This window comes from Scleropages formosus, chromosome 15 (assembly GCF_900964775.1).
Source record: "Scleropages formosus chromosome 15, fSclFor1.1, whole genome shotgun sequence".
NCBI lineage: Eukaryota > Metazoa > Chordata > Actinopteri > Osteoglossiformes > Osteoglossidae > Scleropages > Scleropages formosus.
In genome coordinates, this window is record NC_041820.1 from 22,372,668 (window position 1) to 22,386,749 (window position 14,082).

Here is a 14,082-nt window from a genome sequence, read left to right on the forward strand (position 1 = left end):
TGTAGCTCTAGTACAAAACGTTTTAGTGTGAAATGGCGCGTTGCGCCCCGCCCACGGGGGTGACGTCATCGTACACGCAAAGTATGCGTCACGTGAGGCGGGACAAGCGAGGGGGCGGAGTGAAGAGCCGTAACCACCGTGTGTCTGGGCGGGCGTGTTTACACAGGACCGCTCAACGACACCGGTGTTGCGCTATGGAGAGAGGTGCACGAGCGGCGGTAGCTTTCGCGTGAACTCCCCCGGCTGCATGGCGTCTCCCGTGGGAGGCAAACTGCGCACGGCCGCCTCCGCTAGGGAGGCGACGCTAGGGGAAGCGCCCGGGCCTCGGCCTGGGCCTCGCCCTCTGCTCGCCTCGCGGCCCCCGCCGGTTCCGTCCCCGTTCCGAGGCGAGCCTTCACCGCGCTCCGTTATGGCTGAGGCCGTGGACGACGCCGAGGGGCTCTACGTGGCCGTGGAGCGCTGCCCGCTCTGTAACACGGCCCGCCGGAGGCTCACCTGCGCCCGCTGCATCCGAGCCGGAGACTTCGTGTACTTCGACGGGAGAAACACCGAAAGGTGGGTCGAAATTCGTTCGCGGGAGAAGTTCGTTAGTGGCTAAGGTAACGCTTCTGTCCTGGGGGTGACTTTACCTCGCTCGTCCATCCAGCCCAGACTGTAGTGTAGTGTTCAGTCAGCGCGTAGAATGAGGGAAATGTAACGGGGGCCCTTCGGACGCGTGTGTGTGTGTGTGTGTGTGTGTGTGTGTGTGTGTGTGTGTGTGTGAGAGAGAAGCATAGTTCCACTTGACTCCCTGCCCCCCGTCTCCAGGTACGTGGAGAAATTGGACCGACTGCAGAAACTGAAGGAAGAAAAAGAAGCGCTACAGCAGAGGTGCGTGTTTGTTTCTCTGTCCCCTGTGTGCGCGCGCACATAAACACACGTAGGCGTTCAGTTGTGTGTCTTTTTCAGGAAACTAGCCTAGCAGCACGTAGCAAATCCTACCTGGAGTAAGGTACTTCATCCTCAGTTACATTACTTAGCTGATGCTTTTCCAAAGAAACTTGGTGTTGTAGTACTTAAAATTATTACCCTATTTTGCACAGCTGGGACTGGGTGAATTTTTATTGGAGCAGTTTCACAGTAAGTACCCGTTAGTTAGGGTAACAGCTGAGTGAGAGTTGAACCTGTGACCTTTGGGTCCCAAGCAGCTCTAACCACTACACTACCTAAATAGTTAAGGCTTTTTAGTTAAGGCTTTTTCTAAAGTGACTGACAATATTAGTGTACCTACAATTACCCCATTTATACAGCTGGGTAATTTTACTGGAGCTAAGGTTTTACAAAAATATTAACATGCCTCTCACCCCCCCCCCCCCCCCCCCCCAGAGTGATCAAGTTGATGGATAAGAAGGTTCGAACTGATCAGCTGGTAAGTTCTGCTTCTAATGCCAAGTGCAAAATATTACTTGTCAATGTGCCATGGCTGCAGAAAGGTGGTTTCTCTAACACTGCAGTTCACTGATCCAATGTGTGCTGTGTAGAAGTGGAAGATCATGTCATGTAAGATGAAAATCGAGCAGCTGAAAGAAGCAGTTTGCTGTGGGAGAGAAGAAGTGAAAAGTGGTAAGTGGGCTGTACAGCAGCACAGTGAGTAGCGCTGCTGTCTCTGTGCCTGGGTGGTGCGAGAGGACATGGGTTTGATCCCTGCTTAGTCTGGAGTTTGCATGTTCCCCATGTGTCTGCGTGGGTTTCCTCCCACAGTCCAAAGATATGCTGTTCAGGTTCCACCATATGGTGTGAGTGACTGTTATACTGATGTATGGATGAGTGATGTATTCTAAATAGTGTATCTAGCAGTCGGTGTAAGTCACCTTGGTGAATAAGGTGTGTGGGCTAAACTGTAGAGTTCATTGGAAGTCACTTTGGAGCGAAGCAACTGATAAACAAATAAATGGAAGTTAGGCACTGGGACATATAGTGATACTTGCTCTTGGTGTCAAGAGAACTTAATTGACCTTTTTGCATTTCTGTTTCAGACATTTTAGTGTTACATGGATGTAATTGGTATAGTACATCTCGCATATTGCTCTGAACTTATTCCTACCCTGGCTCCTCATTATAACAGTTCACCTTTGCTTTTAAATCAAAGAATTTTCCAATGATTAAAATATTCTTTATTTATTGAAGTGTGTGTGTGTGTGTGTGTGTGTGTGTGTGTGTGTGTGTGTATACACTTTTTGTAGTGTTCCTTGTCTGTAATTGCACATTCTCATTCTTAAGTGAACATTCATCTGAGGCTTCTCAAAAGTCTTTTCAAAGCTAACAAATTGAAGTTTTGTGTAAAGTATTAGATATAACACTACTTATAAAAAAAACATTTTGAGCTTTTATTGGTGAAACTATTCAGAAACAAATATTAGATGTGTTTGTGATCTGTCTACAGCATTGGATGGGAGGCAGTAGAGATGACTTTTCTGTTAAGTAATAAGGGTTACAGCTGATGTGGTGGACCAAGCTCTGGGAGTTTCATGTTTCCTTGTACTTCTGGAATATAGAGCACCACAGCCCTGTAATGGAGAAACATTTTCCTATGGATTGAATGGTGTTCATAAAAGCAATTTTTATGAACTGAGTAAGTTTTTGTAAACAAAAGATTGTAGTTTTATATAATAGATAAACAAAATGCAGTTAGCTGTTGGAGAAAATGGGACAAACTCAACATTGTTGAAGTTGTTGGCTCATTCTTCCCAAGTACTTTTCCTGCTCTGTTCTCCTCTACCTTCAGGTAAGGACCTGCTGCTCCGCTCCCATGAGGAGTGTCAGCGGCTGCAGCGCCGAGCCAGTCGTCACCAGGAGAAGAGGGACAAGATTGAGAGGCACAACCGGCGCTTAAGTGAGTTGTTGGACAAGAAAGTGAAGGAGCTGCAGGGCTGCCTGGAGCAGCTGGCTGAGATTCGAAGGGGCCACATCCTGGAGCTCACTGCCTATATCTTCCCTACCCAGGAAGAGAAACAGGGCACCAGGTGGGCATTCTTTAATACTGTAGTAGAGCTTTTAAAAAAAAAAATTCATATCCAAGGCACTGTAGTGTCTTTGTTTTTGCAGCGGAATACACAATTACAAAATATAGGTGCACATTTTACTAGGGGTTTTTTTTTTTTTTTTTTTTTTCCCCCTCCTCCCCTACGACACATTCTCATTTTTCTATGTACGATGGTTTGGAATTCAGCATATAAATGCCCAGTGTAGCAGTCTTGTGTAACTGTATATACACTGGGTTGTCCACTTAAGGACACAAGTATATTCATAATGCAGTTTCTTCATATTAATACTTAATACTAAAGTAACTGTGGAAAATCTGAAACTACTGAAATACGGCCATAATTGGTTAGTTCAATATGGATGCCTCAATTTTATAGGCTCTTTATAATAAAGAAAAAAGTTAGTATCCAGTTAAAGCTGTAACAAATTAAGTCAGTGACTTAAATGTTCATGTGTGACATATTGTGAGATGCAGAGAACAGCTAAGGATGTGACATCCTTTTATAGACTGACTTCTGTTAACTTGAGACATGTGCACCATTTCAGTGTCTGGCCACTAAGAAATGGTGCACAAGCCTTTACTTGTCCATACACCCATAAGTGTAATAAACATACCTTGATTATTCACTGGGTAGGTTCTGGGAAAAGTCTTGCATATTGCTGATTATTCATTTGGCAGACCCTTTCTTCCAAATCAATGTACAGCTTATAGTAGACATTGAATCAGAATATGCTGTAAGAGGTACATTGAAACCAACTTAAAGGTTTGGGGGGGGGGCACTCAACAAACTTTCATGTAGGTTTTTAATTTATCCCATAAATGTGCATGTTACCAGTATTCAGACATCAGATATGAGTCGCAAACACTGTGAAAGGCAACTGAATTTGATTCCACACTTGTTTTACTGCCAGTTAATGACAAACGGATGCAGGTGACATTCACCTGACAAACTTAAATGTCACGTGTCTGCATGAATCTCCTGCTTCTCATGTAATTCACTTTCTATTGTTCCAAGAGATCGATGCTGCCTTAGAGAAAAGCATCTGCTAAATGGGTGGGGGGTGCATTAAATTATAAACAGAGAAATGCCACTTTGTACAGATTAGAACAACTTGTTTGTAACATAAGGACCAGTTCAGTGATCTGTGGTTTTCAGTAGTAGGACAGCTGGTAGCATAGTGTTTTAGAGCTGCTGACTTTGAATGCAAGGGTCACAGGTTCAATCCCCATCTTCAGCTGTAGCACCTTTGAGTAAGGTACTTACCCTAAATTGCTCCACAAACATTGCCCAGCAGTATAGTGGGTAAATAACTGTGACCTTAATGTTAAGGTGTATTGGAGAAGTGTTAGCTAAATGAATAAATGTAGTAGGATACAACTTGCCTTTGTCTTGTCCTCATACTAGTTAACCTTATGTTATGTAATATTACATTTTCTTTTTTTGAGGTCATTATTTACTTAGTCACTGTGTAGAATCCAGGGGTAGAAGGAAGGGTGCACCCCTTGCTTCAGTACCTTTTTAGAGCCCCCTTGAATCACAGTATCTTGTAAAGGGTTTTTTGAGTCACATTGTAATGGAAATCTAGCACACTACTTACTAACGATATTATTCTACACAGCTCCAATCCTACCACAACACTTCAGTGTTACTGGTATTAGGACTTTGACCTGCCTGTTTCAAAACCCTCATTCCCAGTTTAGATTTATTGTGTGCGTGTGTGCGCGCACCGGTCTCTGGAATATACCCAGTTAGTCATGTTGGACTCTGACTGTCACAGCCAGTACCTGTTCATAACATAAGCAGTACCTTAAAATTGACAATATGTCCCTATCCAGAGACCAAGTGCAGAAAATGAGAAGGCTACAGTATTTCACAGGTGTGATCATATAGCACTCAAATTCCAGAAGGGTGTCTAGACTTTCCTTCTCAAGTGGAAGGAAACTAAACATTTTGGTCATCAACATGGTTATTGGGAAGACTGCATGATTTAAAATAGACATCTATACCTCCAAGGTATGTAAGAGTTGTCAGCCCATCCTGCTTAAGGAAAAGGTTGATCATGTGTCAACACAGTTCTCAACATGGGTGTTGCATGCATCATTCCCCCCCCCCCCGCATCCAGAAACAAAACTTCAACCTCATTCACACAATCTCCTTCACTCTACTGAATCACTGGGATGCTTCTGGGGACAGCTTACCTGTGTGTTAAGGTCAAAGCCATTGACAGGTGTTATCACAGATAGCCACTCCAGCCCATCTTTTTCTATATTGCTACACACTTTTCTTCGTACTCATAACAAAGACCACCTAAAGCATCCAGCCAGTAAAGGGAGCTCAGTGGTAAGAGGTGCAGAGGCTCTTTCTGGGCACTCCTACACGAAGAAAGTGGACATCAGACATGGATGCACTACAGAAAAGATGGTAGTATATAATGGGGTATTACAATTAAACCCAAAGGAACACCATCTGGTAAGGAAATCAAATCATTAAAAAAAAAAAACTGTACAACATTCATTCCAATATGTTGGGATTTACAAGATCAGTGATACGAGTTCCTTGAAAAAGTGTCTCTCTCTGTTTACTGGGTAAGGTTTAATATCAGCTTGATTCTGCAGTTTTTGCCTCTTCCTCTTTGTGTACTGCCAAAGTTTTCTCAAGTTGGAACAATAAGACCGGGGGGGGGGGGGGGTAAATTAAAGACTATAATAAAATGAATCTCTCCATCTGTTATTGTGTGCAAGGTATGGTCACAGCTTGGGTGAAATGCCAGTGCCTTGCAACTTTTTTTTTGTGTTAACTTGTAAGAACATTAAAGTAGTCATTTTAAATGACTGAAAACAAATCGGTTTCCATAACATCAAATCTCTGCTGACCGATTGATCCTACTCATTCAGTAAAAGCTAAGTAATGCAAGGTGTTGGCTATAGCTGTAATATTTTCTGTATTAGCATTTGTATCTATTTAACGAACTTTATGATTACGTAAAACTGAAAATAGTACCTTGTCTCCACAAACCCGTTCAGTACTGTTGAGTCATGTTTAAGGTTCTTAACACCAGATGCAGATTGTGAGCACTGTAAAAGTGAGTTAAATTAGTATCTCTTACATTCTCTTTTGGTGTGTTTTCCTGTCGACAGCTGGATGACAATGTCCTCCCTTTCAGCAATCTAATAGACTGCTTTTACAAAATAGAACAGCAAACATTTTACAAGTAAACTGGAAAATGTATCGTCCCCAGTTCTTAACACAAGGAGCCTGTGTGCGTGTATACACATGCATTTATATGTAAAACACATTACCTATCATCATTTGGGGCCTCAAGGTTTTCAAATAGAATGTTCTTTAGTTAAAGTAATGTGTATGTTTATGTATCTTATGTACATTACCATTGCAAACCAAAAGAGTAGCATGGAGGTTTTCGTCCTTTTCAGCGAATTCGTAGTTGTCGTGTATCACATCGACTTAGCGTTTGTGTCGCGGGTTGTTTTTTTGGGTGGTTTATTGTAGCAAGTGAACTTGTACAATGCGGGTGGGAATTGAAGGCGCAATTGTTCAAAAGGAGGGCTGTCACCTCTCTCTCTCTCTCTCTCTCTCTCTCTCTCTCTCTCTCTCTCTCTCTCTCTCTCTCTCTCTCTCTCACTACGCTCCAGGGACCCTGCCGACGTGGTGGCAGAGTGTGATCCAGCCTTGACCTCCAGCACAGTCAGCGAGCTGGCCGAGGCACGCAGGACCACCTACCTCTCTGGACGGTGGATCTGGGATGACCAGAATGGCGAGACAAGCATCAGCATCACAGGCCCAAGGGTTACATTGCCTAGCAATGGGGACTGCTCTGCCTACTATAGCTGGGTTGAGGAGAAGAAAACCAGCCAAGAGCCTGGTATGATTGAGTCTTGTGACATCATCCATGTGATGAGACTTTGGTTCACCACAGTATGGATTGTTAAATCACAGTCGTCAACGGGGGTTCATTATAAGGGATACCAAGGAGTGGTAGATGAAGGTTGTGAAACTAGTATTGGTATTACTTTAAGTCAAATGTGGAAAGTGCTAGTATGTAACTTACATGAAATACTGTACATAGCTTTGACCCATCTGGACATCTGGAAGGGGCATTATGTAAAAATGCTGTTTGTACATTACAGTTTAGCATTCAACACTATAATCCCCTCCAAACTTATGCAGTTGGAGGATCCGTGAGTTCGCCCGTCCATGTGTCAGTGGATCTCTAACTTCCTTACAGACAGACCACAAGTAGTACGAGTGGACAGACATATTTCACCCCCCCCACCTTGAGCACTGAAGCCCCCCAGGGCTGTGTCCTGATTCCCTTGCTGTAGTTCCTGTACATTTATGACTCTGTGGCCACTTCCAACTCTACAATCATTGTTAAGTTTGCTGCCGACACTGTCGTGATGGGCTGGGTCTCTGATAACGAGAAGGCCTACCTGGAGGAGATTAGGAACCTGGAGAATTGGTGCCAGGAAAACAATCTCATCCTGAAAGTCAACAAAACAAAGGAGCTGATAGTAGACTTCAACCAAAAGCAGGACAGGAGCTAGCACCGCCTTGAAATCAACAGGGCCACAGTGGAGAGGGTGGATACTGTCTGCTACCTTGGTATTCACATCACAAATGACCTGTTGTGGTCGCATCACATCAACACAAAGAAGGCCCATCAGTGTCTTTACCTTTTAAACTTTTAAGAGACTTCAAACTGCCCTCTAGGGTGCTGAGGAATTTTTACATTTGCACCATCAAGAGCATCCTGACGGGAAGCATCTCTGCCTGGTTTGGGAACAACATCCCGTAGGACAGGCCGGGTCTACAGAGGGTGGTGCGATCAGACGAGCGCAATATCTGCACTGAGCTCCCTGACCTGCAGTCTGTTTACAGCAAGCGATGCTGGACCAAGGCCAGGAAGATAGTGACAGACCTCAGCCATCCGAAAAATTGACTTTTCTCCCTGCTTGGGGTCAGGGAAGCGTTTTCACTCCCTAAAGGCCAGCACAGAGAGAATGAGGAGGAACTTTGTCCCGCATGCCATTCAAGCTCTTAACCAGCATAAAATCATCATGTAGTTAGACTGGTCTGCATGCACAAGGAGCACTAATTGAGCCAAATATTGCTCAGATTCCCCCCCATTGTACACATTGCACTTTTATTTAACCTTTAATATTGGACTACACATTTGTATCCTACTTTATTATTCTTTCCTATTTTCATATGTTCATAATTTCTATTTGTATTGCCTTTATTCATCTGTACTGCAGACAGTCAGAAAAGCATTTCACTGCACGTTGTCCTAAGTATGGTTGTGTATGTGACAAAACTGATTACGTTTTTCCCATAAAATGTAATGTGCTGTACACTTGTTCCTGATTCTTCAGAGCTGGACCATATCAACCCTGCTCATACAATCAGTGCAGCCCTGTGCTATGCCACACAGCTTATCAACATCCTCTCTCATATCCTCAACGTCAGCCTTCCCAAGAAGCTCTGCAACAGGTATGTACTGACCATGTTTGAATTTCACTACTTCTTAGCTGTAACTGACATTAGTCTACCCACTGGAGGTCTTAATTTCCCTTGGAACTTTTCTGTCCTTTTGATCAGAATATTTAAGTTGCTTTCTCCATCACTTTGGCTTCTCATTGGTTGTTATTATTATCATTATTATTAATATTTTTTTATAGAGCGCTCTTCTCACGCAGTGACACAGAGCGCTTTAACACAGACATAGGGCAAGAAAAACAGATACAAACAAAGAAGACGATCAATTAATGGCTACCATAATGAAGAACTTATTATAGAGCTATAAGTATACCTACTGGCCACCGGGGAAAGGAACAAAAACTCCCAACTGAAAGTTGAGGGAGAAAAAACCTCTGGGGGTCCACAGGCCAGTGGTAGCCCACCCCTCCTGAGCATTCTAGAAAATAACAATTTGTAAGACAGTGTTTAACAAGTAATTATAATGTTGGTGAATGGCATCTTGGATCCCCGACTCGGCATGAAACGTCTTGATCGTCACGGCAGATGGACATCATCCTCTGTCAGCATGGGATTCGTCTGTCATCACTGGCCAGCCTCCTCAGGTCTTATGTAGCGAGGTAGTGCTCAACGAGAAGATAGGACAGAGTTAGTAATTTGTTACTTAAGTAAATTTAAAATGCATTTTTGTAAAGGTGATAAATAACCAAGGCAGGTTGAATTACATTACGAGGTGGAATGCCTGAGTGAACATATGAGTCTTAAATCGGGATTTGAAAACAGAAATAGACGGGGCATTTCTGACAGTAACTGGTAGACTATTCCACAGTTTAGGTGCTCTATAACTAAAGGCGCGACCTTCTACTGAGGTCTTATTGATCACAGGTACTTTAAGGTAACCTGCATCTAATGAACGGAGATATTGTCCTGGGATATAAAGATTAATGATCTCGCAAAGGTAAGCCAGAGCAATGCCATGTATTGCCTTATAGGTCAAAAGTAGGATTTTATAATCAACTCTATAAAGAGACCGGGAGCCAGTGCAAGGCTTTAAGTACCAGTGTTATATGGTCGTACTTCCTAGTTCTAGTAACAGTTCTCACAGCAGCATTTTGTACCAACTGTAGCCTGGATACAGTCTGGTACGGACAACCCAACAATAAAGCATTACTAGTAATCCAGCCTGCTGGAAACAAAAGCATGAACCAGTTTCTCAGAAACCCGTCTACAAAGGAATCGCCGCATTTTAGCTATGCTTCTTAATTGAAGGAAGCACGACTTAGTCAAAGCATTTACATGCGATACAAATGACAGCTTTCCATCCAGCAGGACACCCAAATCCTTGACACAATCGGTACGCTTGAAGGTAATACCATTTGTTGTAAAGATTGACGTGATTGTGTCAAGAGTTTTAGCATTACCACCCACCACAAGGACCTCTGTTTTACTGGCATTTAGAGATTAAAAAAAAAAAAATTTCACTCATCCATAATTTTATACTGGTAAAACAATTAACGACACCACATGTGATGGATCATCATGCTTGAACGATACATAAAGCTGTGTGTCATCAGCATATGAATGGAAATTAACATTGTGCTTGTGAATAATATCACCCAGTGGTAACATATAAAGTGAGAAAAGTAATGGACCCAGCACGGAGCCCTGCGGCACACCATACTGAACCGTAGTAGAGATGGACGTGGTAGTGTTGTCGGATTTCAATACAAATTGTTCACGGTTTGCTAAATACGATTCTATGTGAAATTGTAAATTGCTGGACTCATAACTTCCATGTACCAATTTTTCTAACATGTGTAATGTCTCAACAGTGAGTTCTGTGGTGAGAGTCTCAGCCGCTACAGGTTCACCCAAGCCCTCAATAAACTGAACACCAACATCCTTCATCTTTGCTTTTCCCAGGTACCCATGGCACTCATCCATAATGTACTATTACTGCTTTGCGTGTCTTTCATATGACATTGGGTAATTCACATTGTACAGTAGTATGAAACTTGGGCCTGCTCTTACTATTGGTACATTGTACCATAACTTACCTGACTGCCATTAATATTGCAGTAATGTTTCATACTTAAACATTAAATCTATTTTGTGCTTAGCACAGTATCATTTTAAAATGGCCTTTTTTGTTATTGTAAAACATTGATATTCTTTTGTCCTGTCATTAGAATGATATAATCTTGACTGACAAATGTATGTTAGTATTAGTTCTTCTCTGTTGACAGGTTCACTGAGAAACACCCTTTTTCACTTAAGTATACCAAAGTTTAATTTTTGGTTTTGTGTGTGTGTTTTAATGGTGTGTTTTTTTGGGGGGGCGGCATTCTGCCAGCATGTTAAAAGTGAACTACTCCACCCTCATCATACCCTAAGGAACATCATGTTTCTGGTTTCCCCTGAAAACAAAGACCTGGGCAGGTAAGTGGAAATTTAATTCATTGGGTTCATACGTGTTAGATATTGGTCTGAGGAATCCTCTTTGGGAAGAGTCTCTTTCAAAATGTTCATAAACCATTGTGCAGTTCATATTATGACATCTTTGCAAACATTTTTTTAATACGTTTCAAGCAAAATTCTACAAACTTATTTTACTGGGTGTTATCAACGGAATGCAAACGAGTACCTGATGTGATTGCATGTGTAGGCTTCCCTCACACAATGTGGCATTTGTTACTGAACTCTTCTTCTGGTAAAAGCTCCTAAGACAGTTGATACTAATTTAAATGGGTAAAATGCATTCCTGGGGCACACAAGTTTCCACATGCAGCATTCCTGCCTTGTTGAATAAACCTAGACAAAATTATTTCAAAAGCAAACACAGACTATTAGCCATTTCCAGGCATAGAACGCACATCTTCAGCTTCACTTTTACATGTTGAAAACTACTTGAAAGTAAAATCACATTCTCCTTTTTATAACTAGTATTTTAATTTAATTAGACTAGATTTTTTAATTAGATGTGTCCCTGCGTGAGAACTGCGCTCTGTAAAAAAATTGAATTTTATTCTGTTGTGTGGTACAACCATCAGCAGCATCCATCACTGACATTTCAGTGACTCTGAACTGGCTCTAAAGTGTGTGTGTGTGTGTGTGTGTGTGTGTGTGTGTGTGTGTGTGTGTGTGTGTGTGTGGTCCATATGATGGACTGCTGTCCACTTCAGAGCGTAGCCTACCTGACACCTGTTTTCAGGATGATATCTGGACCACTGCAAAGTGCTAGTCCTTAGCTGCATTGTTTATCATGAAACACTTCAAAGTTTTAAAGCTGTTTTTAAAGGCATTATGTGAAGGTTATTATAATAACAGTAGAAGGAGTTGTAATCATTCTCAATGCTTGGTGAAAACTCACTGGCCCCCTGGGAAAAGTCCCAAACCCCTCAATGTTTATTGGATGAAGCGATCAGTGTCAGAGTGCAGTTGTTCTGCAAGTTTGTGTCCTCTCGTTCCCAGAACAAATGTCAGTTCAGGCACATCAATACATCGGATTTTAGAAGCACCATCCATATGTCCCCAGAAATGATGTATGAGTAGGTAGTGCCATAAAGGCGTATCTTATGAATTAACATTTTGTTGCTGAATACAAAGCGTTGGTCAGATGGGTACAGTTTTAGACATGATAAACCTGAAACTCAGGAAAAGGCACAGTAGTCCATCATCCTCCCTTGTCTCCCTCATTGCATTGTAAGAACAAGTGCCGATGCTCTTTTCAGTCATCAGTCCCCAGAACCCTTCCAGGAACATTGTCACCTAGGAGCTGTTCTGGCAAACTAGACAACTTTTCATGAGCAGTGATTTCCACATTGTTACCCTCCCATGTTTTTACTGTGCCTTAATGTGGAATTATGAATGCTGACTTTACCCAAGGTAAAAATTAAAGGGAAAAAAGAAAGCCCAAAGCTCCCTGCATGACCTATGAAATTTGTATTGGTCAGTTCCTGATTGATGGCTGACTGTAATTACACTGTTCATTACACCAATTTATCTTTTAAAAGTCTTTTAGGCATAGGCTATTGTGCAACAGTGTATGTACAAGTTACATTTCTGTGTCAGTGGGTCAGCTGCAGACATCTACCAGTGAAGCAGGGGTCCCCTTCCTTTTCTTTGTAATCTGTGCAGATCCTTTAGGCTCAGCACATTAGCACACGTGAGGTGTATGTATCTGGTTTTTCCCATCGCTTTCCACCTTTCAGAACAGGCCCCTTCGAGGTCAGTGCCGATCTGGAGGAATCCATGGAGTTTGTTGAGCCAGAAGTGTCTGGGCAGGCAGAGGAGAGTGGTGACGAGGTGGTGACGGACGATGAGACGGACCTTGGGACGGACTGGGAGACAGTGCCCAGCCCCCGCTTCTGCGAGATCCCCTCGCAGTCCATGGACCTGTCACAGAGCACGGGCATGCAGGCTTCCCAGCCTGTCAGCGGTACTGGTGGCATGATCTCCTCGGCAGCTGCCTCTGTCAGCTCTTGGTTTCGCACATACACGGGTCAGCGCTGAGGGCTAAGCCTGCAGATGACTCGTGTGGCTGTTTACCACACCCCACTCAGCATTTGCCATTTTTTTCAAAGGCCATGTGTAATATGCTTAAATAGAAGAGGGGAAGGATGATTATTACCTTTTGTGAAAACTTTTCTTAAAAGAACTTGATATATCAACTATTGCTATGGTTTCTGGGAATGGTTGGGGACTGAAGATTTTTTAAAAAAAAAAAAACAGCCCAACTGCTGCTCCTTGGAATGCTTTTTTTTTTTTTTTTTTTTTTTTTTTTTTGAAACAAAGGAAGGCAGAGTGCTGTGAGTGGGCTGCAGGAACATTTATTGCACCAGTATTCATGCTACATTTTGCCTAACCCAGTGCAAAACTGTCAAGCTGGAGGACCTTACATTGCCTTACATGGCCTGTTTTAAATGTTGTACCTGTCACCCTTACTGTTGTCATGGATACTTACTACTGACTTTAGCTGTAGCAACTGTTGGCTGATTTTTTTTTTCCACTTTTTTAAAAACCTGACCAGTACTCTGCTCACTGTGTTTAGCTGCACCAATGTCAGTTTAATTCAGAACTTCATGTGAAACACTAGGACACATTGTGCAGACATTGCAAGATTTTGTATTGCTTGAATGAGTCAGCCACAGTAGTGCAGGGAGGTGAGCTACACATTCTTTTATTGCATAAGGTGGACTTTCAAGTGAAAGGCTTATTTTTGAACAGCCCTGTAAATTGACACTCCAAGTGCCACTGTTCTTATACAGCATCTGAGTGAACATTAACAACAATGGGGGGGGGGGGGGGGGGGTCTCTTTTTGGATGTGCTGTTTGAATTCAGCAAAAGTGTGTTTGGGGGACAGTGATTTCCACTTCAGATGTTTTATTTGCTTGTTTCTTAAATTGGTGTTAAAACTGCTGTATTCCAGAATGGCTGCAATAAAGAATTTTGGATGAATTCCTATACAAGGGTTGGACATGATCCTCAGCCCTACTGCTGAATGCACTACCCACTCTCTCATTCATAGCTTCTAGGTGAGGCACTTAAATGTGATCTGCTACACCC

The 14,082-nt window shown here is 42.6% G+C and overlaps 1 protein-coding gene across 1 annotated transcript; it reads left to right on the top strand.

The window, feature by feature from the left end:
• Positions 1-112: 112 nt before the first annotated feature.
• Positions 113-13,816, top strand: atg14 (autophagy related 14). The gene is made up of 10 exons (XM_029258669.1): positions 113-555; positions 808-870; positions 1,366-1,408; positions 1,521-1,602; positions 2,765-3,002; positions 6,674-6,903; positions 8,414-8,531; positions 10,349-10,439; positions 10,870-10,955; positions 12,728-13,816. The coding sequence occupies exons 1-10, from the start codon at positions 248-250 to the stop codon at positions 13,026-13,028; spliced, it is 1,560 nt and encodes a 519-aa protein (XP_029114502.1). The 5' UTR covers positions 113-247; the 3' UTR covers positions 13,029-13,816.
• The last annotated feature ends 266 nt before the right edge of the window (positions 13,817-14,082 follow it).